This window comes from Triplophysa dalaica, chromosome 11 (assembly GCF_015846415.1).
Source record: "Triplophysa dalaica isolate WHDGS20190420 chromosome 11, ASM1584641v1, whole genome shotgun sequence".
Taxonomy (NCBI): domain Eukaryota; kingdom Metazoa; phylum Chordata; class Actinopteri; order Cypriniformes; family Nemacheilidae; genus Triplophysa; species Triplophysa dalaica.
In genome coordinates this window covers 4,578,699-4,602,409 of record NC_079552.1, presented here as the reverse complement: position 1 = coordinate 4,602,409, position 23,711 = coordinate 4,578,699, and the positions used below count along the sequence as shown (strand labels likewise).

At 37.3% G+C, this 23,711-nt stretch overlaps 2 protein-coding genes across 4 annotated transcripts in view; one reads left to right on the top strand and one right to left on the bottom strand.

Moving 5' to 3' along the window:
* LOC130432065 (collagen alpha-1(XIX) chain) overlaps positions 1-5,337 on the top strand; it is a 123,250-nt gene extending 117,913 nt beyond the window's left edge. For all 3 annotated transcript variants that reach the window (XM_056761298.1, XM_056761297.1, XM_056761296.1), the window contains one exon: positions 1,499-5,337. In XM_056761298.1, the coding sequence (XP_056617276.1) occupies positions 1,499-1,608 (110 nt within the window). In that variant the 3' untranslated portion in view covers positions 1,609-5,337. The remainder of the gene's footprint in view (positions 1-1,498) is intronic.
* A 7-nt stretch (positions 5,338-5,344) lies between these two features.
* Positions 5,345-23,359, bottom strand: col9a1b (collagen, type IX, alpha 1b). The gene is made up of 37 exons (XM_056761299.1): positions 23,330-23,359; positions 22,912-22,995; positions 22,706-22,838; positions 21,420-21,816; positions 20,274-20,357; positions 19,780-19,800; positions 19,377-19,433; positions 19,252-19,287; positions 19,104-19,166; positions 18,604-18,657; positions 18,218-18,253; positions 17,926-17,949; positions 17,789-17,842; positions 17,611-17,664; positions 17,406-17,441; positions 17,240-17,296; positions 17,045-17,098; positions 15,972-16,025; positions 15,795-15,848; positions 15,445-15,498; positions 15,215-15,268; positions 15,075-15,128; positions 14,908-14,961; positions 14,770-14,823; positions 14,263-14,307; positions 13,088-13,141; positions 12,960-13,013; positions 12,825-12,878; positions 10,956-11,027; positions 9,521-9,556; positions 9,271-9,315; positions 9,103-9,135; positions 8,648-8,794; positions 8,005-8,059; positions 6,549-6,737; positions 6,320-6,397; positions 5,345-5,866 (listed from the first exon to the last, which is right to left on the bottom strand). Coding segments are annotated over exons 1-37 (2,691 nt in total). The 5' UTR covers positions 23,331-23,359; the 3' UTR covers positions 5,345-5,660.
* Positions 23,360-23,711: the final 352 nt, after the last annotated feature.

Below are 23,711 nucleotides of genomic sequence, written 5' to 3'. Positions count from 1 at the left end.
TATACTAGCCTTGAACATTAAAGGAACAGTTCACCCACAAAAAAAATCTCGTCGATTTGTTCCATATCTGTATACATTTCTTTTTTCTGATGAACACAGTGAAAGTTGTTTGGAAGAATGCTTGTAACCAATCAGTTCTTGGACCCCATTGACTACCATAGTAGAAAAAATGAGAAAGTTAGCCAAAGGTGCTGTAAAGCAAAAATTGTAATTGTAAAGCAATTTTATACTATGGTAGTCAATGGTGCCCCAAAACTGTTTGCTTTCCCACATTCTTCAAACTATCTTCTTTTGTGTTCAACACAACAACCAAAAATTGTAAAGCAAATTTTCATACCATGGTAGTCAATGGTGGCCAAGAACTGTTTGCTTTCCTACATTTTTCAAAATATCTTCTTTTGTGTTCAACAGAACAAAAAAATTGTAAAGCAAATTTTCATAACATGGTAGTCAATGGTGACCAAGAACTGTTTGCTTTTCTTCAATCTTCAAAATATCTTCTTTTGTGTTCAACAGAACCAAAAAAATGGATAAAGCAATTTTTCATACTATGGTAGTCAATGGTGGCCAAGAACTGTTTGGTTACAAGCATTCTTCCAAATATTTTTCACTGTGTTCATCAGAACAAAGAAATGTATACAGATTTGGTACAACTCAAAGGTGAATAAATGAAAGAATGTTCATATTTTGGAGTGAAGTTTCCCTTTAAGTATCATGTTTTTAACCCAGAACCTCTCTTTAATGCATGATCCATGACATCAAAGATGAGTAGAGCATTCAAAAACAAATGCTAATGTGAACAAGCTCATTTGTTTTAGGTTATTGTACATTGATGTCTTTTAACACTAATTGTCACATTATCTCTCAAATATCATACAATTCACAACTTGATTACACTATATCATACAGAACGATAAATTCCATTGCATTGTGTTCCTGCCGGGGTCAGCCAGGCTGTGGTTCTCATAAATACCCGTTCGTGATTGCCGTGCTTTATAAATTTCACACTCTTGAAATCTGCAGCGCACAGATAGCTGCAATTATTTAAATTGGTGCTTTAATGTTGTACTTTTCTAAAGGAAAGTCTGATAATGCTTCCAAATACAACTAATGAATATGGGATTTTTTAATGAACAGCTCTTTTGGTTATAGAGGTACAAAGTGTGGGCTTATTGGACTTCAAATGCAACAATAAAAGAGCCTTGAACGCTTGATTCATTATTACTTTGCAGCGGCCGTTATCGCCTGGCGCCGCGTACTCTATGATTTCTTTCTTTTTTGCTGTTTAAAGCGAAACAAGCTCAGAAATGAACTGAAACAAAAAGCGCATTGTGTTAGAAGAGTTTAGGGATTTGTTCAAATCTTATCAACCTCATAGCAACACCATGGCAACCATATTCCAACCAATCTCATTTTAGCATTACAGAGTTTAAATGGCCCAGCCGCACTCCCATTCATTTCTTGTGTTTTCCACTACCTGTATTCATTTTCTCTGCAGGTCCTCCTGGAATAGGCATCCAGGGTCCCACCGGTCCACCGGGTCCACAGGGCAAATGCAACCCCAGTGACTGCCATTACACGTTCCCTCATGGCAGACGGGAAGGATAGAATCTCCTCAAACCCGATCCGAGAATCCAAGCGATGAACCAGCTCATCTACACAAACCTCAGACTCAGCATTAAACTCTTGTACAAAGAAGTATGGCGTCCCGGCTAGGAGTTGAGACACGACCCAGTTTGATCAAACTTCACCAGTTTTGTGTGTTTGTGAAAGGCCTCACAATACTCTGATGGAAGACAGGACGCGGTTCATTTTTCTGATGCAGTGTGGGCGACGGTATAGCCGCGTGACGTCATTCAGTTTCATAATGCATCTTTATTTCACACGTTCATTCTCCATATATTAGTGACCAACTCATTTCTCACATATCGAGGGTGTGAAAGATGAAATCAAATTATTACACAAAACTAAACGGACAGATTGATCTGAAGAGGTGTGAATGCAGTCGAAGTGAGAATTTTGCTTGACATTTGCATATTTAAGTTAGTTTAATGTTTAGTTAAGTTAAACGAAATGGTGGTGGCACTATGCAATCTGAATCGGATAATGAACATGTGAACAAATACATCAATGGAAATAAGGTAGACCTTAGATACTAACTGTGCTCTTATACATCTTATATGACAAGAAACGTGAATTATGAGGTTCATCACCTCATGCATTGAAAATATGTGCACGGAGGAATATTATTGATCGATCCGTTCAAGCTTAAAGACATTTTAACCAAACGTGGAAGCCCAGTTGTTTTATGGGATCTGCCTCTACAGCATGTTATTTTATAAATGCAAAATATATCGAAATGGCCACGTTTGACCAAACACAACGGGGAACGCTGAAGTAATCGCGATCCGGCTGTGTTGGCCACGAAACGTTGAAAAACGAACAAGATAAGCTTTAATTGTTTACAGGGAAATAAACGTTCTTCCAGTCTGACTCTTTAAACACCTTCATATTGGTGTTTGTATGTATATTTTGTCTTTTTCCTGGTTTGTTTTTCCAAAGAACGAGTCGTGGAGTGCATTTACAATATTTATCTGATTTCTTTTGCTTTGTATAGAAAATGTCTTTCCGTGTTACTTGAACATTTTTCGTTTGTTATAATTCATCAACGTCATATTCACACTTTAGCAAGAGAGAAATCATTTATCTTTTAATGTTCGTTTATTTGATATTACACAGCAGAAATGTGTCTTAATGTATTTATTTATTTGCGTGTGGTTTTTCAGGGGTTGGGGATAAGACTAGGTTTATTTTTCTGTAAGGCACCCGTTTAATAGATATCTTTGAACTGATGATCTAGAATCTTTAAAGGTAATCTAGAGATGTCAATGGGATTTACGGTTTGAAGGTGAATCTCTTCGCTTGGGTGCAGGGATCTGAGCTTTCTGACCTCACTCTTTACGTGAAAGCTATGTGGGTGGTGACAGTTATGTCATGTTCTGCTTTTGGTGCATGACGTACTCATGTCTGTTAATCAGTCAAATTTTTATTTTCTTCGAGCCTTATTTTAATTTTCCTTTCCACTATTTGACTTTGTCCTTTCTTTCTTCATGCATTTTTAAAAGAAAATGTTGTACTTGTTAACATTAGTTAATACACAATGAACAAACATTAACAAATAGCCTATTGAAGAAAATTACCAAAAAGTTAAATACAATGCAGTACAATATGTTTCTCATTGTTAGTTTGTGTTAGCTAATGCATTATCTAATGTTAAAGGAACAGTTCAGCCAAAAAAAATCATTTTGTCGTCATTTACTCACCCTCAAGTTGTTCTAAACCTGTATAAATTACTGCGTTCTACAGAACACAAAGGAAGATATTTGGATGAATTTTTAGTTCTTGGGCATCATTGACAACCATAGTAGGAAACATTTGAATTAACCCAAATATGTTTGTTTTTATGAAAAATATCTCATTTGGTATTCAACAGAAAACAAAAATTTACCATAATTTTTCATAATATGGTATAGTGAATGATGTCTCAGAAATGAATTTATTTTACATTTCAATTACATGTTTGTGTTCAACATAACAAAGAAATGTAAACATGTTTGAAACAACTCCAGGGTGTGTGACAGAATTTTAATTTCTTGGTGAACTATCCCTTTAATAAATGAACCATTCTTTCTTTTCTTCCTCCTTTGTGAGAAAGCTGATTTTGTGAAAAGTGAATTGCTGTTTTATTCATGTATCTTTCTATCTTTATATGTAATGTACCAAATTACCTCTCCTGAGAGTTGAAATATTCATTGATCAGGTCAGTTGTTCATGTCTAGCACGCAGAGAGATTTGTTTCCAGCATCTCGGATACAGTTGATTTCAGACTTTATTTTCCTTTCATCTTTTTTGATACTGTCAGTTTTCGACGTGTATGTTCAGTCTGAGTCATTGTTTTTTTATTGTCATTATGATCATAAATGCATACATGTAAATTATGTTTCATTGATGTAAAGTCAATAGAGATATCAAAACTCATAAAGCATGGATGTTCATGTAGCATTAACATTTCTCAATATTTTTCTCAAGGGCTTTCAACAATGACTTACTTGAAGTGTGGATTTAAGAGTTCAATGTTAATGTGGTCTAATATCACAAAACAACCCTGAGGAACGTTTCAATCATGGCTCCATTGATTTCTCTATTAATGCCTTCTTTGAATACAGACCGTCATCACGCTAAGAATGTAACACGCATATGGTTCATAACAAATATATTTGCATATAACAGATCTGTGTATTGAATTGTATGTTTTGGGTTTTGTGCAAAATAATTGTCACTGTATAAACCTGTGAGAATTTCAGATCTGTGTTTTTACTTTTCGTTTTTAGTTTGTTGTGTGACCACTTCTCTTTATCATGAATCATTATAGTAATTCTCTCTTTGAAATATTGCCGATATGCTGTGCTTTGTATTTTCAGAGAGCTCAAGTTCTCAACAGGCTTTCAGCACTCCACTGATATTGTTGTTTTCTCTCGTTGAGTGCATGAGAAGTGTTTGCAACAGTGGCTCCAAAAAAGTGGCTCCACTTGCATCACATTTAATTTATGCGTTCCATTGCGTTTGATTGCTAAAAATCAATTCAAGTGGTATCTTGAAAGGTAGTTTTTTAAAACTTTGGTATTTTTTAAAGCATTTTTTATTTATTTAGTTGGTCCCACTCAAGTTCACATACAAATTCTTTTTGCGAACCTGTAAATATTTTGGTTTAAATTACATGGCAATTTTACCATGATATTCATAAATTAAGTGTGGTTAAAGTGTCCAAATGCCTTTTTGGGGTCACTGCATATTCAGGGGCTGAGATTTTTATTTGTTATTAACATTTAAATAAATTATTTTTAATAAACTTTCACATCATGTATAACCATTATGCAGTAGAAAGAAATGCTTTAATGACAGCTCAAAATTAATGCAAGTTTCCAACAGCAGATGCTGTTATCCAGTTATCTGTTTGCCATCACATCTACGCATCTACGCATCCGCACTGAAAGAGCAATCTGACGCGTTTGTGGCAAAAATTGGCATCGCTATATAATGAGAAAAGTTGGGCTGTTCAACAAAACAAAACTGGAGGCCTGCTTTCATTTTGAGTTCATATAAAACATTCAGATTTATTCAAAAGTGTTTCCCCTGGATCTCTGTACAAACTTCAATTTCATTCAACTATGTAAAATAAATAGAAATATCATGAAACAAGCGTATCTGCATCTTCTCTCTGTATTTTGTGTTTCCCCACAATCTTGGAACAATAAAGCACATCGCCAGCGTTCTTCAGCAGGGAAATGAATTTCTTTCAAAACAACAATCAAATCATATACACAGATGTACAATATCTTCCCTCCTTTATTTCTATACAGGAGGACCCTTGCTGTTTTCTGTTATGACACCAAGATTTGGGCAGGATTTTCTTTGGCACATGGCGTTGGCTGTATTGGCCGATGGTTTGAGCTTCCATATACTGGCACAAAACACTCTTAACTCACTGTGCGATCTGGTGGTACAGTTTTGAACGGTTCTGTGATGGGAATGTTTTTGTGCTCCTCACAGAGCTGTCGCTATCCAGATCCACCCGACCTTGAGGTCCCATCAGAACGCTTTTAGTTTCCTCCTGGGCCCTTCAGATTAGAGTCTTTCTGGGACTGGTGGGCAGCCCCGGCGCTCAGATTACAAGATGAAGGGTCACAGTAACCAGGTTGGCCGGCTGGACCGGGAAACCCAGGAACACCCGGCTGTCCGTGCACACCGGGTGGCCCTCGCTCCCCATCACGGCCATCCCGACCGTATCCTGGTTTTCCAGGTTCACCTTGAAAATGTAAAAAAAAAGAGGTCAGTAATTTTAATGTTAACTTCCCGTTAATGCTAAATAGAAAAAGAATAGAAAAGTCTGCTTCAACTGGCACTGGGCACTAATGCTAGCTGCCACCAGATTTATCCGTCCACTCTGATTAAACCACTGAGAAAGCGGCCAAATAAGAAATCCACTTCATTTGATTGACAGTAAGTGTCCTTGACGTATTTCATCAGACATGTGACAGTTTAATTTAATGCCAATTTAATGTTGTTTTCAAGTTTCTATTACTCCGGCATAATATTCAGATTGAGTTGTTTCATATTGAATTGGTTTGCATCGTATTTATTAACACTGCTTTAATTTATGCATTAGGACAACAAGGGGAATTGGGAAGATATAAACAAATCATGAAAGGGAGATCTGTGATATTTTAGACAGGAGGCAGCACAAGATGTTGGAACTGACCTGGTAGACCGGGAGGCCCATGCATGCCTTTGGGTCCCCGAACTGTGGGTCCCCTGTCCCCTCTGTCTCCCATCTCACCTATAATACACACACAATGAAATACTATTATGTCCGGGCTTTTAGCACATTCAAAGAACACGGTTTATGTGAATGTCGGTCATTCAGTGATTGGTTAGCTGGAACCAACGAACGGCCAGCGAACACATTCTGCACTCCCATGAGAACGCACCTTTCTGACCCCTTAAACCCAGCACTCCCAGAGGCCCTTTGAGTCCAGGCAGTCCTCTCGCACCAGCTTGTCCAGGAAATCCATTGTCACCTGGAGATCCGGGAGGACCTGGGGGACCTGGCCGGCCTGGCAGTCCAGCCGCACCAGACTCTGGTCTTCTCAGACTGGCGGCCAACTGGGCCAGCTGTTCTGAAAAGACAAAGACCCAATGTGCTAATGAGTGTGATTGGTCCCCTGCCATTAGCACGGCTCATTTTTACTTTATTTCCTCCATTGATTTCACAGATGTACTCTCTAACTGGAGTTGCCCACCACTGTAGACTGACAGCTGAGTGTCTGAGGTAGGGTTAGAGCGCCCCCTTAAGGTTACAACTTCTGTCAGTAATTGAAAGAAAAAAAGGTTTAATTGCACATTTTAAGGTGACATTAAAGTTTGTAAAGATCTTCATTACACCTCTGAATCAAATCAGCAAGAAAGATCTTTTTACACATCTGAATTTAGTTATTAATATAATATTGTATTTCTGTCAATAGATCCTCCAAAATATTACACACTGGACCTTTAAAAACTGTCCTTTCCCCGAAGTTCAAAAACACTAACAAAGGGTTAAGTGAACTGTGAGGGGATCTTATGTACCACTTCATTGACAGAAATTAATACAGATATATTTTTATAAAAGGTGATTTCAAAGCTTCTGAAACCTATTTTTTGTGAATGAGCAGATCATTTAGTCTGTTTTCAATATTCTTTGCTGCGCGGGAAAGCTGTTTGAGCTCAATCCTTTCATTTGTCCTCATTCACCCTTCGAATCCTCCTCTCCGCTCTTTTACATTTTCAATTTGCGATAGGAAATTGAGCATAAAAGGAGAGCATTTCTGCGATTTTACAACATTCTTTTCAATCGTGAGAAAAGATAAAAACGATTATTCATGATGTAAAGAATCCAATCCCAGGCCCTGAGCCATTGAGCAGAGGCTCAGCTACAGTGAATTTCACTTCTCGCTTAGAGAAACTTGCTCGAAATCTATGCGGCAGGATGCTCGACTGAGCTTTCAAGATTTTTGGGGAGGGTTTGGTGGGTGGAAGCCGGCTGAAGAAGGAAACTCATCACTTTGAGTCGAAAGTGCAGATCAGCTGAAAGGAAAATGAATTTTTCAGTGAAATGTGAATAAAAGAGTCATGAGGGAACCGGCGACGTGCGGTCCAGAGGAGCTGGAGAGGAAGAGCCAGAACTGATGGCTAATGTTAATAACACGCTTCTGTACATCGGGCTGGAATCAAGCAGAATCTTTCAAACAGGACAACAAATATTTCCTTTCATCTCATTTAGACTTTCTCCTGTGGTCAGTGCTTATCTGTTCTCCAGACTGAAGAGGTTCTGCATATGAATCAAAGATAAAGCAAGAAAACCCGGTTTATTTCTGAAATGAGTGAAATCCGGGCTTGAAAACTCACCCTGCATCACCCGCATACACATCTGTTTGATGTGTTGATCGCTTGGTTCTTTACCCTGTGAACAAAGATGAGTTTGTTTTCAATAAGAATCACACAATCCATACTTTTATCCTGATATGCAGCCACGGGGGAAAAATTAAGAGACCTTTTCAAAATTATTTTCACTTTTTCACTAATTACTATTTATAGGTATGTGTTTAGGAAAAATTATAATTTGATCATTTTCTGAACTATCTACAATATTTCTAAATAAAAATATTGTTTCTGTTTGCACTTATTTAAAGAAAATGAAACTGGAGAAACAGGTCAAAATAATAGAAAAGATGCTCTGTATATTTTCAGACCTGAAATACTGCAAAGAAAACAATTTCATTTTCATTTTTAACAGGAATACTACATGTACAAAAAAAATTATGTGATAACCTGGATTTGTATTATGTGTATTGTCATGCTGTCAGTCTTTCACATTGACTATTTATGTCACTCCCGATATTTGATTTTGTTGAAATTCAACAGACGCTTGACAGAAATGCCTACAATACATCTGGAAATGCTGATGTAATAAAAATTTGGAATGATCTCTTATTTGTTTCCATGGCTGTATATCCCAAAAGCCAACACTTCTTAAAGGTTTGAATCCTACCGCTCCCCCTTGTGAGCCACGAGGTCCCGGGACCCCTCTGTCCCCTTGCATGCCACGTGGTCCGGGGCTACCAAGAGGTCCTTCAATGCCAGGCTGCCCGCGGGGTCCATCTGAGCCTCTTTTACCCAAATCTCCCTGGTTGCCAACCTAAATTTACATCAGAGACCATAAACTGTGTGAATAGATGATGACGAGACTATCTTTAATATGATAAATCATCGTAACAATGTGACTTTATCCGTTTTTATGCATTTTATCAGTATGTGTTGCTAGTGTTTTGCCAGTTGTGCTGGTGGAGATCATTACAACGATTTAGCATTTCAATGTCATATCTGAAGGCTAAAGAAGCAAGAAAGTGTTATTGGAAAATAGCCAACGAAAACTCTTCAGGGGTCTTTGAAATAAAAAGTGGAATTTCTCAAATATAATGAAAGTAAAGTTGATCCAAAACTCACTTCGCCTTTAGTTCCGGCTTGGCCAGGGTCGCCCTAAGTAAAACAGACAGCAAGAGAATAAACACTTACAATATCTTAAAAGATGATAATATGACTAAATATGCAATTCATGTGAACATACTGCACCTCTAACTGCAATGTTGAGTGTAATATTACTGTGGTACTTACAACATCTCCTTTGTCTCCTGCCGTTCCCTCCGCTCCTTGATCTCCCTAAACATCAAAAACAGTGATGAAGGAGAACATCTCGTAGATTAAGGGGGTTAACAATACCCTTAACCATGGTAAAATCGCTTTAACACTTTAAAATGCTTTGTTGGGATATATAATATACATTTAAATGCCTCTCCCATTATAAACAAATGTAATTGATTTGTGAATTCAGCTCTATGTGGTGATAAAATAATCCGACTCTCACCTGTTCTCCCTTAGGTCCAGCTTCACCTCCTTCACCCTGTAGAATTCAGAGATTTCCATGAATATCAGACAATAACAATGTGCTCAAAGATTCAATTAAAACATCGCTTATTAAATAATGTACGCTCACCGTTTGACTCTTTTAACAGAATCTACACCTTTTTGGAACACCTAAGTAGATTTGCTTTAAATGTATTAAGAAAACCGTTACGTCTAAAGGGCCAATTTGCTTTTCAAAGCCTTCTTTGTACGTTTCTAAGCTTTAAAACACTGATGGGAGAAAAATGGAAATAATTGCAGAGCCTTAAAGGCTAAGAAAAGTAATTGAGTGAAAACCGCTCGGTGGTTGTAAAGAGTTGAGCCGTTTTTATAAAGCTGCTGATGTCAATGACTTTCATAATAGTGATGTTTATCAAGCATAACTTCAAGTTTACTTTTCAGTCCCTAAATAATGTAAATATAGTATTATATACACTCACCTAAAGGATTATTGGGAACACCTGTTCAATTTCTCATTAATGCAATTATGGTGGTGGCGTAATGGTGTGGGGGATGTTTTCTTGGCACACTTTAGGCCCCTTAGTGCCCATTGGGTATCGTTTAAATGCCACGGCCTACCTGAGCATTGTTTCTGAGCATGTCCATCCCTTTACGACCACCATATACCCATCCTCTGATGGCTACTTCCAGCAGGATAATGCACCATGTCACAAAGCTCGAATCATTTCTTGAACATGACAATGAGTTCACTGTACTAAACTGGCCCCACAGTCACCAGATCTCAACCCAATAGAGCATCTTTGGGATGTGGTGGAACGGGAGCTTCGTGCATCCCACAAATCTCCATCAACTGCAAGATGCTATCCTATCAATATGGGCCAACATTTCTAAAGAATGCTTTCAGTACCTTGTTGAATCAATGCCACGTAGAATTAAGGCAGTTCTGAAGGCGAAAGGGGGTCAAACACAGTATTAGTATGGTGTTCCTAATAATCCTTTAGTTGAGTGTATATATTAGCATGGTTTATTAGAATGATTCTATGGCACATCCATGGACCCACGGTTCATTTACAGACCCCTAGATGCACATTGCACACAAAGTTGTTTGTATGCAGTAAGATCAAACTGCTTTTAGTTAGTTAAGTAAAACTAATCTCTGGTTTTGACGTATTTTACCACCAGCTTCAAAAGCAGTTTTGTTTAAGTTTCTTAGTAGCGGGCAAACTTGATTTTTTTATTCTTTGTTTTCTAAATACTAAACAATAATTGTGAACAAAAAGTCTAACCAAATTTCCTTCTATTTCTTTCTTTTCTTACCAGGCATACTTGCCCAAAGACCGCCTCCCCATTTCTTTTCAATTTTGAGAATTCATTCAAATTCATTTTCCCATATTGAAAGTTTTTCCAAAAATTCTGAAGAAGCGAGCCATTCTTACCCGCTCGCCTTTTACTCCTGGAAGGCCTGGCGGTCCGGGAAGTCCAGGCAAACCCAAATCACCTTTAGGACCCTGAAAAGATCAAGTGACAAAGTCAATGCTGTGTCTCGCCATCTACTGTGAAATTCTGCTTCATGTCTTCTTCCTCTCTCTGCAGGACCTCCAAACAGAGGCATACGAATCAAAAATCCCTAAGTCATTAAATAGGAGAGACTGCAGAATCCCCGAGTGACTCCCGCGCGAAGACACTCCCATGCATTCTTAAAGAGAGTACAGTTAGATGTGAGACCAAGATGAAAAAGACAGCAAAGAATACCGATGACAATGATTCTGTGTTAATATCAATCAACTGTATATATAAGGTTTCTTGCTTTAATATCTATTTTGAGGATGATGGTGTGTGTGTTCAATAGGAATGTCAGGGGAACAGAGGATTCTTTGAGGAAACACTGCTGTGAGACATTCTTTTCACTGTTTACTCTCTACTGTGAAAACCGTGAGGTGGGATCCCATTCAGTGTGACTCTCAAAGGACAGCGTGAGAGAGAGAGAGAGAGAGAGAGAGAATTTGCTCCCTTCTCCTCCACAAGACACAGCATGGGCTCTCCTTTCTCACCGTGAGTGTGTCTGTATTTCTTCAGTATTATTTTTGCCTCACTGTAACCTTGACATTTACATAAAAGGCAAAAAAATCTCTTGAACGACTTTGAGTGATGTTTTAGAAATCACTGCACCCCAAACCCTCTAAATAAGTAAAGGCAGCAGAGTTAAACAGAAGTCAGTAGGAAAGAAAAATCACTTAATCTCTTTAATACCTTGTTTTCCCCCGATATTTTCTCTTTTTATAAACATAAATCTAACTTTTAGTTAGAGCTAGTGAGGTCTATGCTTTAAGCAAAAAGCAAATAAAAATTGCCAATGCAGTAATAAAACATCAAATGAATTCTCTAAAATTAGGATTATTGTTCTACTCAGATTTAACTTGTTTGGATGATGTTTGGGTACTTTTGTAGTTTTAGAGATGTCTACAATGTGTTCAGTTGTGCTCATACAGCATTGACAGCATAACACAGTTTACATGTTTCACATGTCACTTTTATATAAATGTACTTTAAAGTTTCTTCGTTCATTATTTCAACAACATCAAATAGTCTGAGTTACAGTATGCTATCCACATTCATTTTACAGCTATCCTTACTGTATGTCACCAAGGGTCAGTGTTGGGTGTAACTAATTAATAAGTAATTAGTTACTGTAATTTAATTACTTTTCCCTTGAAAAACTAAAGTAAGGGATTACTCATATGTTTTCTGTAATTGAACTACAGTTACTTTTGATGTAATTAAACTAAATACTTTGTTAAATATATGTGTGCAATAGCGTAATTGACTTCAAAATTCAAGGTCTTACTTTAAAATCTGTGCTTTAATGTATAATTCTCACATTTGTAATAGTTTGGTCAGTTAATAATATTATTTGAATGAATTCGATAAGCTGTTTCATGTATATTCTTGAATCACTTATCTAATCAAGGTTGATGTAGGATATAGAAAGTAATTAGTAATGAGTAACTAAATACTTTTTGGACAGAGTAATTTGGACAGTAATCTAATTACACTATTGAATATGTAATGAGTATCTAGTAATTAATTACTTTTTCAGAGTAACTTACCCAACACTGCCAAGGGTCATCTGAACGTTAAGAGAAACTAGCATTCAGCTAGTAAAATCTTCCTATGTGAGATAATCGTGCTTGCTCAGAACCTCTATCTACATCAACAGTCTTTGTAGCTCAAAGTTAAAACCTTGTAATGTAGTTTGCATACTGAAAGAAAAGTAGGTAACTATGATATCATCATTGAACACTTACTCTGGCTCCTGGTTTTCCCATTGGTCCAGATGGGCCCTGCTCTCCACGGTCTCCCTGAACACAAAGACAGTATCAACACCTGCATGATGTAAATACGGACACATGCAATCTATTACTCTAAACATAAATACTTACAGGTTCACCAATAGGCCCGACAGGTCCAACCTCTCCTTGTTCTCCACGCTCTCCCTGAACGGAGAAACATTGATAGTCAGATAACCAGTCTTTACACACAGCTATTAAAGAGTTTATTATAAACCCACCTGTCTGCCTGCTGATCCCATAGTGCCCATGAGGCCGAGCTCTCCAGCATTACCCTGAAATCAGAGCGTAGACTTCATATGTTGTTTGTTGTATCGCAGTAGCTTAAAGCACAATTCAGTTAATTCCCTCCTGCTATTTGCACCAAAATAATCATGTTTTTAAACTTATTATTAAACTCTTATTTTGTTTAGCCACTGGATGAGATTTTTATAGTCATTATTTACATTGTTTCTAAATATACATTGTTGATATGCGTGTTCAGTGTTTGCATTCTGCTTGTTTACGCAGTGTTTGCATTGTGTTACTTACAAAGTGTTTGCATTGTGCTTATTTATGTGATGTTTGCCTTGTGTTTACTTTTGCAGTGTTTGCATTGTGTTGACATATAGATGGTTTGCATTATGTTTACTCATGCTCTGTTTGCATTGTGTTAACATATATAATTTTGCATTGTGTTTACATATAGATTGTTTGCATTGTGTTTACATATAGATTGTTTGCATTGTGTTTACATTAAGATTTTTTGCATTGTGTTTACATTAAGATTTTTTGCATAGTGTTTACTCATGCAGTGTTTGCATTGTGTTTACTTATGCTGTGTATGCATTGCGTTTACATATAGATTGTTTGCATTGTGTTAACTCATGCTGTGTTTGCATTGTGTTTACTCATGCAGTGTTTGCATTGTGTTAACTCATGCTGTGTTTGCATTGTGTTTACTCATGCTGTGTTTGCATTGCATTTACATATCAATTTTTTGCATTGTGTTTACCGATGCAGTGTTTGCATTGTGTTTACTCATAGCTTGTTTGCATTGTATTTACCTATCCAGTTTTTGCATTATGTCTAGTCATGCAGTGTTTGCGTTGTGTTTACAAATAGGTTGTCTTCAATGTGTTTACTCATACGGTGTTTGCATTGTGTAACTTATGCAGTACTTGCAATGTGTTTACATATGCAATTTTTGCTGTGTGTATTATGCAGTGTTTACATTAAAAAATGACAGTTCATTTTATTTTATTTTGTTGCCTCTATTTAAAAAAGGTTAGGGATTAAAGCTTTAAGATTGATCTACAGTAGTTGTGTCTGCATAATTAAACTAGTACAGTAGTATATTTTTCAGCCAATCATTTTTTACCTGATGAAAGCACTACTAATTCAGCCAATCTCTCACCTTTTCTCCGGATGTACCTTTAGGCCCTGGGCTTCCTGGTAAACCCTGTAGAGAATCACGATAGACTCAATACATATAAAAACAGTTATTTTACAGCTGTGACTCCAAAGAAAACTCATACACCTTTTCTTTGTAATGAAAGATCAAGGTAAGATCCAGAGGGCGGTTTTCATCTCAAAATGAATGATGATGCTATAGTGGTTGATCAATTCAGAAATATTATGTAATCTAGCCCTGCCCTGACACTGAGCAGATACAGAAACTTTGAAACTGAACATTATTGACTTTTTACCCCATGATGTAGTGAGCTATGAGATGTATAGCTTTAAAGGAGACAGGGAGAAGAAAACCTGCAAGAAAAGGTCAGAAACCATTCTTGTCTGACAAGGATAGTATAGTAAGGGCGGAATTAAAGCAGGGACTGTATATGTGAACTTTCTTAATATCCTGACGTAACACAAATTAATGTTTTTGATGTTCCGGTGTCAATCTATTGAATTTTCTTACAGGAAGTCCTTGAAGGCCTATTTCTCCTGGAGCTCCTCCTTTTCCAGCATTGCCCTGTAAAACAACCAAATCTCCATTATTGTCCCTGTCACATCTACACAGCCATGATCAAGATATAAAAGTCTGTCTCTGCTGTACCTTAGCTCCTGGTATGCCAGGAATACCCTCACGCGCATCTACACCCGGCAAACCCTGAACAAAGACACAATTCAACAAAGCTGTTATAAAGTATCATTTCATCCTTTAGTAAATCCTTATATCCACATTAACAAAGAGGATGTGTATAGAAATGTTAAGGGTCGTACGCCGTCTCCTTTTGGTCCTGGAAGACCGGTGACACCTCTTGGCCCTTGAGCGCCCTGCAGAAAGAAATTTTCATTACATACAGAGACCGTCGGTACGTCTGTTCCAGCAAAAACAGTGAAAGTGACATGCATACACATACCTGTTCACCTTTAGGGCCCAATTCTCCCAAACCTCCCCTCTGACCTTGATCCCCCTTGAATAAAGACAGACATAAATCTCAGATAAACAAAACGAGGAGCCATTGAACTGTTTCTGCTTATTACATCAGCACACCGCTGAGCAGACTTTTGAATAGTGAATGTGATACAAAACATGTCTTATTCTGAATCTTTTATTGTTTGATAGTTTGGTTTCTTTCGAAGAACTCACCACGGCACCTGGCACACCCTGAGGACCGGGCTCACCATCAACACCCCGAGGCCCCTGTAAATACAACAATATATTAATGATTTTCGTAGCAAACTTTTTACATTTATTCTTGCTTTTCATCACTCACAAATACAGAAGGGAAAATCTTCCGTGCTTTTTAAAAGAAAATGTTTGTTAGGTGTTATTTTACCTTTTTCTATATATATAGTATATATACTTTATATGTAATCTTTTATATAATTATATATATAATCTTATATTTAATCTTCTGTTTCCAATACATCAACAGAGAAAGTAAGTTTACAATTGTCAAAGCATTTCATGTGATTTATAATCCGTTACCATCTTACCATTTCTCCTTTCGAGCCTATCATTCCAGTGGCACCTCGAGTCCCCTGGGATCCCTGAAAACACATCATAGAAACAAGCAAGTAAGGCAAGGCACTGAATCATGACATGGCCAATGGATTACATTACATTTAAGTTCTTAGACAAGATGGCTGAGTAACAGGATGGAGCGCACTTACAGTTGGACCCTGAGCTCCGACATCTCCAGGAGCCCCTTGATCTCCCTCCTCTCCCTAATAAGAGAATCAAAAAAATGAATTAATCAGTACTGAGGACAGGAAACGTTTTTTTTATTTTTTAAGTGCGTGTAAAATCTAAAGGTTTTTGCGAGATTAATAAGGACAGAATAAAGAGGAAAGAAGAATGAGATTTTGAGCTATGGGCTTAAGTTATTTTGGTTTTAGCCAGCAGTCGGAAGAGAACAGAATACGTTATGTCACCATAACTTACATTCCAATTTAAATTAGACGGTTTTATTCCTACTACACTCAAATCCCTCATTATTCTTCACCCACCAGTGACGTGTAATTTCAATACAAATCTTTAATAGACAGTTTTTTTAACTCTTCCAACATGGTAATGTAAGCAGAGTGTCACTTCTAAATCATCAACGAGGCTCTTTAATCATCTTGAAAAGGTCACAGTCGGAGAAAATTACTCAGACATGAAGATTTCAGACATATTGCTCTAGTCATATTTAAAATTAAACAGAAAGGGTCATGATACATGCACACACACACACGTGTGTCTATAGACAAAAACATGTGGATTCTGCATTAAAGGAACAGTTCGCCCAAAATTAAAGAATTAAATAATTTAATTTTCATTAACTATCCCTCAAGTTGTATTAAATCTGTGAGAATTTCTTTGTTCTGATGAACACACAGAAAGATATTTGGAAGAAGTGTTTGGCCACCATTGACTACCTAGTAGGAAAAAGTAGAATACTAGTCAAAACAAAAGTCCCCAGATTTGATTGCTTATTCTTTAAAACATCTCATTTTGTGTTCAACAGAACACAGAGATTTATAAAGCAGTTCCTAGCATGGTATTTAATGGTGGCCAAGAACTGTTTGGTAACAAGCATCCTCCCAAATATCTTTCTCTGGGATTGTCAGAGCAAAAAAAGTGTATACAGATTTAGAAAAACGTGAGGATGAGTAAATGAAGACAGAATTAACATTTATGGGTGTTCTTTTATTGGTCTGAGTGATTCAATCAGATGTTTTATCAAGCAACATATAGTTCTTACCTTGTGTCCTTGTTTACCAGGCTCTCCTGGATCTGCCTTCACTCCTTTATGCCCCTGACAATGAATGTGATATGTAATGGTACTATATCTTAAAATATATTATGTATATGTAAGATATAAAACAAACTATTTGAATTATACATGTATATTGCATATTGTATATTTCATTGCAACACTGTTTATAGATAAACGTACCTTCATGCCAGGCAAGCCAGGATGGCCCGGTGCACCAGCTGAGCATGCATTAGGACACTGAACATAGGATTAAACAATTTAGAGTTAGATTATATACAGTGCAGTTACTCACCACAAATATATGTAATAATACAATCTCAGGGTAAAAAGTACAGTTTCCTCTCACCAATTCCATAGTTCCACCCAACATCCCTGCAGCACCCTATAACCACACAGATTAAAATAATATCAGTTGAATATGAGAAGATTATCTTTCCAATTCGCTTGTTCATAAACATGTAAAAACATCCTTAGTTGAAGACTACTTAAGCATATTTTTGTCACATATTACAATTACAGTGTGATTAGCAAAATATCGTATTGATACTCACACGGGCCCCTGTTGGTCCACGGGGTCCCTCTGGCCCTCTTACACCCATGGCCCCCTGTTTCATAAAGAGAAACATACCACTTTTTTTCTTTCATTATCAAAGGAGGTGTGATCTTTTAATCTCAATGCTTTGAATCTTATTGCTCATATTAAAGCTTCAGAGTTGAGGAGACACTTACAGGGGGTCCCACTTTTCCCTGCTCACCCGGAAGTCCCCCTGGTCCTAGTGGTCCCTGTGCAAACGGAGTATAAAATTAAAAACTTTTGTGTCTACACAAAAAAAGAGTTAATTCTCATATCAGTAAAAATCACTTACGATAGATCCATCAGGTCCAACTCCCTAAAAGACAGAGAAAGTTTGCATTGCTTTTAATTATATGAATATTTGCACTTTTTCTACGAGATATTTAGGTGTGAAACATTTGTATAAGGAAGTGGTTAACATTCTTTTTTATTAAACTTATTCGAGTCGCAGCAGTCAGTCAAAATATGGTGAAATCTGTGGTGTGTAGATATGTGTAAAGATGTAAGGCCCTCTTCAATTACGATTCACTTATTTGTGTTTCATTGAACAAACGCTGGAGATGTTAAAACAAGATCAGACTTACAACTTGTCCTCTGGGTCCAGATTTCCCAGGTTCTCCCTGTTTAACAACAACAATGACATAAAAGCTATTATAAAACAAAAAGTCTCCTGACAAGACGGTTCATTTTGCAAACGTATTAAAGCAAAGATTAATAAATACTCAAAATAGATACGTATGTAAAAGTATTATGAGAAAATCGCAGACAATCTTCACAGGCTGTTACGGTGTGTGAACACCGGTGATTTTAACAGGATCTGATGCTGAATCCACACAGATTAGGTTTGCACGCAGACAGGATTAAGAATTTTTTGTCACGCGAAAAATCCCTCTGTTAGCAAGTGCACTGATGTTAAATTCAAATTGAGGGTCTGTCAGACAGAAAACTAAGAAGCTCATTAGTCAGTCACCTTTTGTCCTGGTGGGCCGTCGAGACCGGGCTCTCCTACGGGGCCAGTCAACCCCTGAGGAACAAAAAAGCAGATCATGTTAAATGATTCCTCTACAGCAATACATGACGATGATGCAGATTTTATTTGATAAATAATTTCACAAATTTGCTTGTCACTCCATAGAGAACCAGAGATTAACCAATAGGATGACAGCAGAGCGTGATGCTAAACTAAGATGCCTGTCATGGGCCGTCCATCTCTATGCACATGTTTTCTTTACCCCTACTCGCGTTTTCACAGGGAAACAACTTTAATGATGTCCAGGCTTAAACAAAACCTTGTCTTTAGGGTAAATCTGAGGTCTCTCCTTCAGTCCGGCATGAGAAATTCCCTGCATTTTTAACTCATTTAAGAGCTCCGCCCAGGATCAACAGAACCCTGAGCTATAATCCAGTATGAAATATGACTATTTAGTTTTACTTTGTTGTCAAGACTGTGAAGTTTTTGACATGTCTTACATCACCACCAGGTAAACCAGGAAGTCCAGCAGAACCCGGTTTTCCATCATCACCATCAGGGCCCTATAAATACAAACCATATGATGTATGAATCCTGGAAAGCAACAAATTATAAAATCAATGTAAGATGCCGAAAATGGATATTTACGGTAGAGCCATCTTCGCCATGTTCGCCTCTCTCCCCCTGCATGAACCAAAAATTCAATCTTTTACATTGGATCGCTGTGTCGGGGATAAAATAACAGTTTTTGATTCTGTTGCAAATCAACTCACAGCAATGCCGTCTATTCCAGGCACACCTGGTGGACCCGGGGGGCCGCCTCCGACCCTCTGTTAAAAAGACAAAGAGTAATGCTGTGAATATTCCTGTTGCACTTATCTGTATGTATTTCAGGTATTAAGCTTTATGCATATAGTATATACTGTATATAGAGAGCCAATAATGCAGCATGTTAAATAGATAACACCCTTAAATAAAACAAACGAAAGAACATGCAAAGTTTAGGTAAGTTGAAAGTAAGTGCCGCCTGACATGTTGTGTGCTGTTGGTTTTTAAACATAGATACTTTATAAATCACATGCAAGAAAAATAATGAATCCGGATTGGGTTTATTGTATTTACACAAGCAACGAAGTTAAGCCATTTACACTGTATGACGAAATTACGAGCACTCACCTGAAATTCTGCTTCAGATATCTAAAAGGAAAAAATAAAAGAATGTTACGTTTACCTGTGCCGTGCAGATGATGGTTATCTCCAACAAAAGCACTAAAAGAGGCCCGCGCAAACCCACAGCGCGAGCCATCATCTCCCCAAAGACACAAAAAACCCCGTTCACTGGGATCCGATGGGCTGACCGAGAAACCCAACTAAATCCCCTTTCAACTATCTGAACTCACGGCAGACCACCATAACCACAGAGTCCTCATGTATATGCACGAGAGGCTTTGCTCTGGGGCTGTGATTGGAGGAGTCCGGTGGAATGAGAGGAGGAGTTCAGCTTGCATTCGAATAGACGGCGGGAATTTTACTAACCTGTGACATTTGACCTCTGTAAACAAACACTGATTGAGCTTTGGGAGAAATGGTTGATCATAAATACAAAGCCATTCTACATTATATAGTTAAATTTTTTCAGTTATAGAAGATGTGTCTATTTGTGATCTCACCTGTCTCCTGGCAGGAAGCTCACCGCAGGTGTCTCTCTGTGCGAATCCTGTATCACAGCTGATAAGCATCGACTGCAACTCAAACTGAAACAACTCACACAATCATTAAACACCTCATGCTAATGTGACCTTCAGGTGTGTTATATTCTATTGCTTACCATTGGTCTTATTTATTCAAAAACATTCAAACGGAGCAAAAATTTGTGTATAACTTGCAATGAGCAATTTTATGCTGCAGTCAGCACAAAACAGTTTTTTTTTTTTTTATTCAAAAGCAGGACTATGAATTAACATGAGGAAGATAGAACCCAAGGTCCTGAAGCCTTTTTACAGGACATGGTGTATTTCAAAGATAAAAGTGTCCTGCAGTTTGGCAATTTATATATGCCGGTTTTTATGGCATCAAGATTAAAACCATGTCTTTGGTTATTTTGATTAAAAACTAGGTGTGCATTGATTTTTAGCAAAAACTAACAAATCCTTAAAGCTCTTTGCTTTAAAGAGATTCCATATCTTTGTGACTTTAGTAAAGAGCACAAAAGAAAGACTTTTTAAGAACGTTGGTTACCAGATAACATTGTCCCACACTGTTTTGACAAAAGACAACAAGGACATTTCTCAAAACATCTTCTTTTGAGCTCTACACAAGATAGTCGTATAAAGGTTTTGAATTACATTGGGGCATTTACTGTCTAAGACATGATTCCAAAATGTATAGCATCTCCAAAATGCATCCATTTAAAAACAATTTTAATGGACAGTTCTGAAAAATTGCAACACAACAGAGAGGTTCCTGTCCACTAAACAATAAATGCTTGTTTCATTATTAAAACTGTCCGAAATCACTGCTTAAAGTACTGGGGTAAAAAGTGCTTGATGCAAGTCAGCTGCTGAACTAGAACATCAGTGCTAGAATTCACACTTATCTGCAAAAATCTGCTTGGCAGAGCCTAGATTCCAGTTAAAGAGACACTGTGCTTTCATACTCATGACACAAAATCAATCACACAAAGATATTGACTTTAATAAAGTTTTTAGTCTAATTGAAACTACCATGTCACTTGTACTACCATAGCACTTCATGGCCTCGTAAAAACACTGAAATGGACTTCTGTGTGTGAAAACATCGTCTGACATTATGCTCACCGTCACAGCTATTGCGGGATTGTGCTTCAGCTTTCCAATAAACGTGAATCCATCTAGATTTACGCGTCCTCGTGGTGCCAGCTGTTGAGAGTCTGACTCACTGCAGTCTGTTTTTACGCTCACAGAACCTTTTTTGACTACTAGCAAAATCTTGTGCCACTGAGAATCGAACAGGAGTGTTTGGTGAGGGAATAAAACCATCATAACTCTGTTTTCTTGGGTTCTGTAGGAGAACTCTACAGACAGCGACTCTCCGTTGAGTCTCACTGCAAGCTGTTCATTTCTGTTCATGTCTTGCATTTGCCATAAATTCCAGTTCTTAGTCGGCGTGTTCCCGGTCATCCGATAAACTGCAGAAAACGCGAATTCCTCAGGCAGTCCCATGGGAAATGCGGATCTGATCGGATCAGAAACGTTACAATGTTACATCTTAAAAGTGTGAAATATTAGTCAGGCCTGTTCAATTTGCTACTAAATATAACAGTTAATACTTAACAGAAAACATTTAGATTAAGATGCTATTTTTAAAATGAATGTACAGAATGTAATTCTGTTTGTCTAGTTCAGCACCATGGACAGAGGAAGTTCCAGACATGGACAGTAGATGGCGCCACATGCCAACAATTCGTATCGTTTTTTAGCTTTTCCTTTCCTTGATGTGTCAGAAAGGTTTGACCTGGGTCTGTATGTTTAAAAAAGGAGTACTGATCAACTTATAACAGAAACGGATATAATCAAGAAACATATATTATATTGTTACTTGTATTAAAGCTGTTTTCCCTGTGCTCAACATGTTTAATTCACGTGGCTTGTGGTTGCAGCAGCGAGCAGATGCATTCAAATAAATTAATTTGTTTAAAAGTAGACTATTTTTAATCATTAAAAATGTAATAAAAAGAAAAAAATGAATAGATTTGAATGTTAAAAGAGAGTTTATAGGGGGTATCTGCTGGCTCCTGTTGATGCGATGTTCTGGAAGACTGAAGTCAATAGGAGAATAATCATACAGAAATAAGGCCTACAACATCCTGCATAAAGTAATTCTGTAATGAATGGTAATGGAAACCATTTGAATTTCTGTTTTTTTTCAGGCCAGAATGGGGTATTTTTATACAACGCATGCTTTGTGGTTTAAGAGACATAGTATTTTTACACTAATATAGTCAAAGTAGCAAAATGGAATTATTATGTTAATTATATAATGTAATTCAATAGAAATGCAAGCATTTGTGGACTCTCATTTTTGGGATCTTGGGGATTTTGGGGTTGGGGGTTGACATCATTACCTTGTGTTTATTCTGAAGTTGAACTCTGGGCCAATCCTATATGCAACATGTTGAGATGTTGTCCCAGGAACCATCTTCACCGTTCCTCTCCTGGCGAGCTCAGCAATGTTGAACTGTGTCATTATATAAAAACCTATGGAATAGAAAACCCAACATTTAGGAATTACACATTTTGTTAAGGTGTATTACTGGTTTCAAAAGTTTACCTGGAAATTGGTCTCTCCCATGTATAGTCTGAGGACACATGGTTTGGTCTGTCTGTAGGTGACTCACACCGGAATATGGCAGCACTGTTTGCAAAATTGCATGAATTATTTTATGTTTAAGAAAAAACACTGTTCATTTTTCATGGAAATAGCTGAATCTCCTCTTTTGTTTGTCTGTTTGATGAACACATGTTCTTGTGGGAAATCTATGTTGACAGCACAATCACTCTGTGTTTGTAAAGCTGTTCCACTTTGTCCACATTTACAATGAGTTCAATCACTTTATGGTTTGTGTGGTTAAACTGTTGCTGTGAGTTTCCTTGCTATTATTTTAATGGTTACATTTTCATCTAAATGAAAACCAGAAAATCACTTTGAATAACCGACAATTGGAAGTGTATATATTAAAGAAACTTACTGTGTGCACGAAGGCCAGTTGAGAAACACTGTTCGATCACATTACACAACAGGCAGAGATAGACCTCTCTAGAAACAAAAGTATTCAGTTAAATAAATAAATAAATAAATATTATAATTATATTATATTAAATTAACATGTACTCAAGCTGGTATTGCTTCCACAAGTTTGTGCACAACATCACAACATTCCACATTTGCTTACATTTGACTGTTTTTAAGTGCATTTTAGAAAGATTGTGTAACTTGTTTAAATTAAGAAATAAGCAAAAAGTGAAAGCTAAGCATTACCTCCAGATCATTATTCCTGATTCCCACAGATGTTCAGTTCTTGCAGGAGGCGTCTGAAGAAGTCACCCTACTGTGACCTAACTGACTAACTG

Excerpts from the sequence above, each read along its gene's own strand:
- col9a1b (XM_056761299.1), bottom strand. Across the intron at positions 13,142-14,262 it reads AAGGTACATCCGGAGAAAAG|GGTAATGCTGGAGAGCTCGG; the intron begins GTGAGAGATTGG and ends CTCTGATTTCAG. Across the intron at positions 11,028-12,824 it reads TGGGAAAACCAGGAGCCAGA|GGTCCTAAAGGTGATTTGGG; the intron begins GTAAGTGTTCAA and ends TGATCTTTTCAG.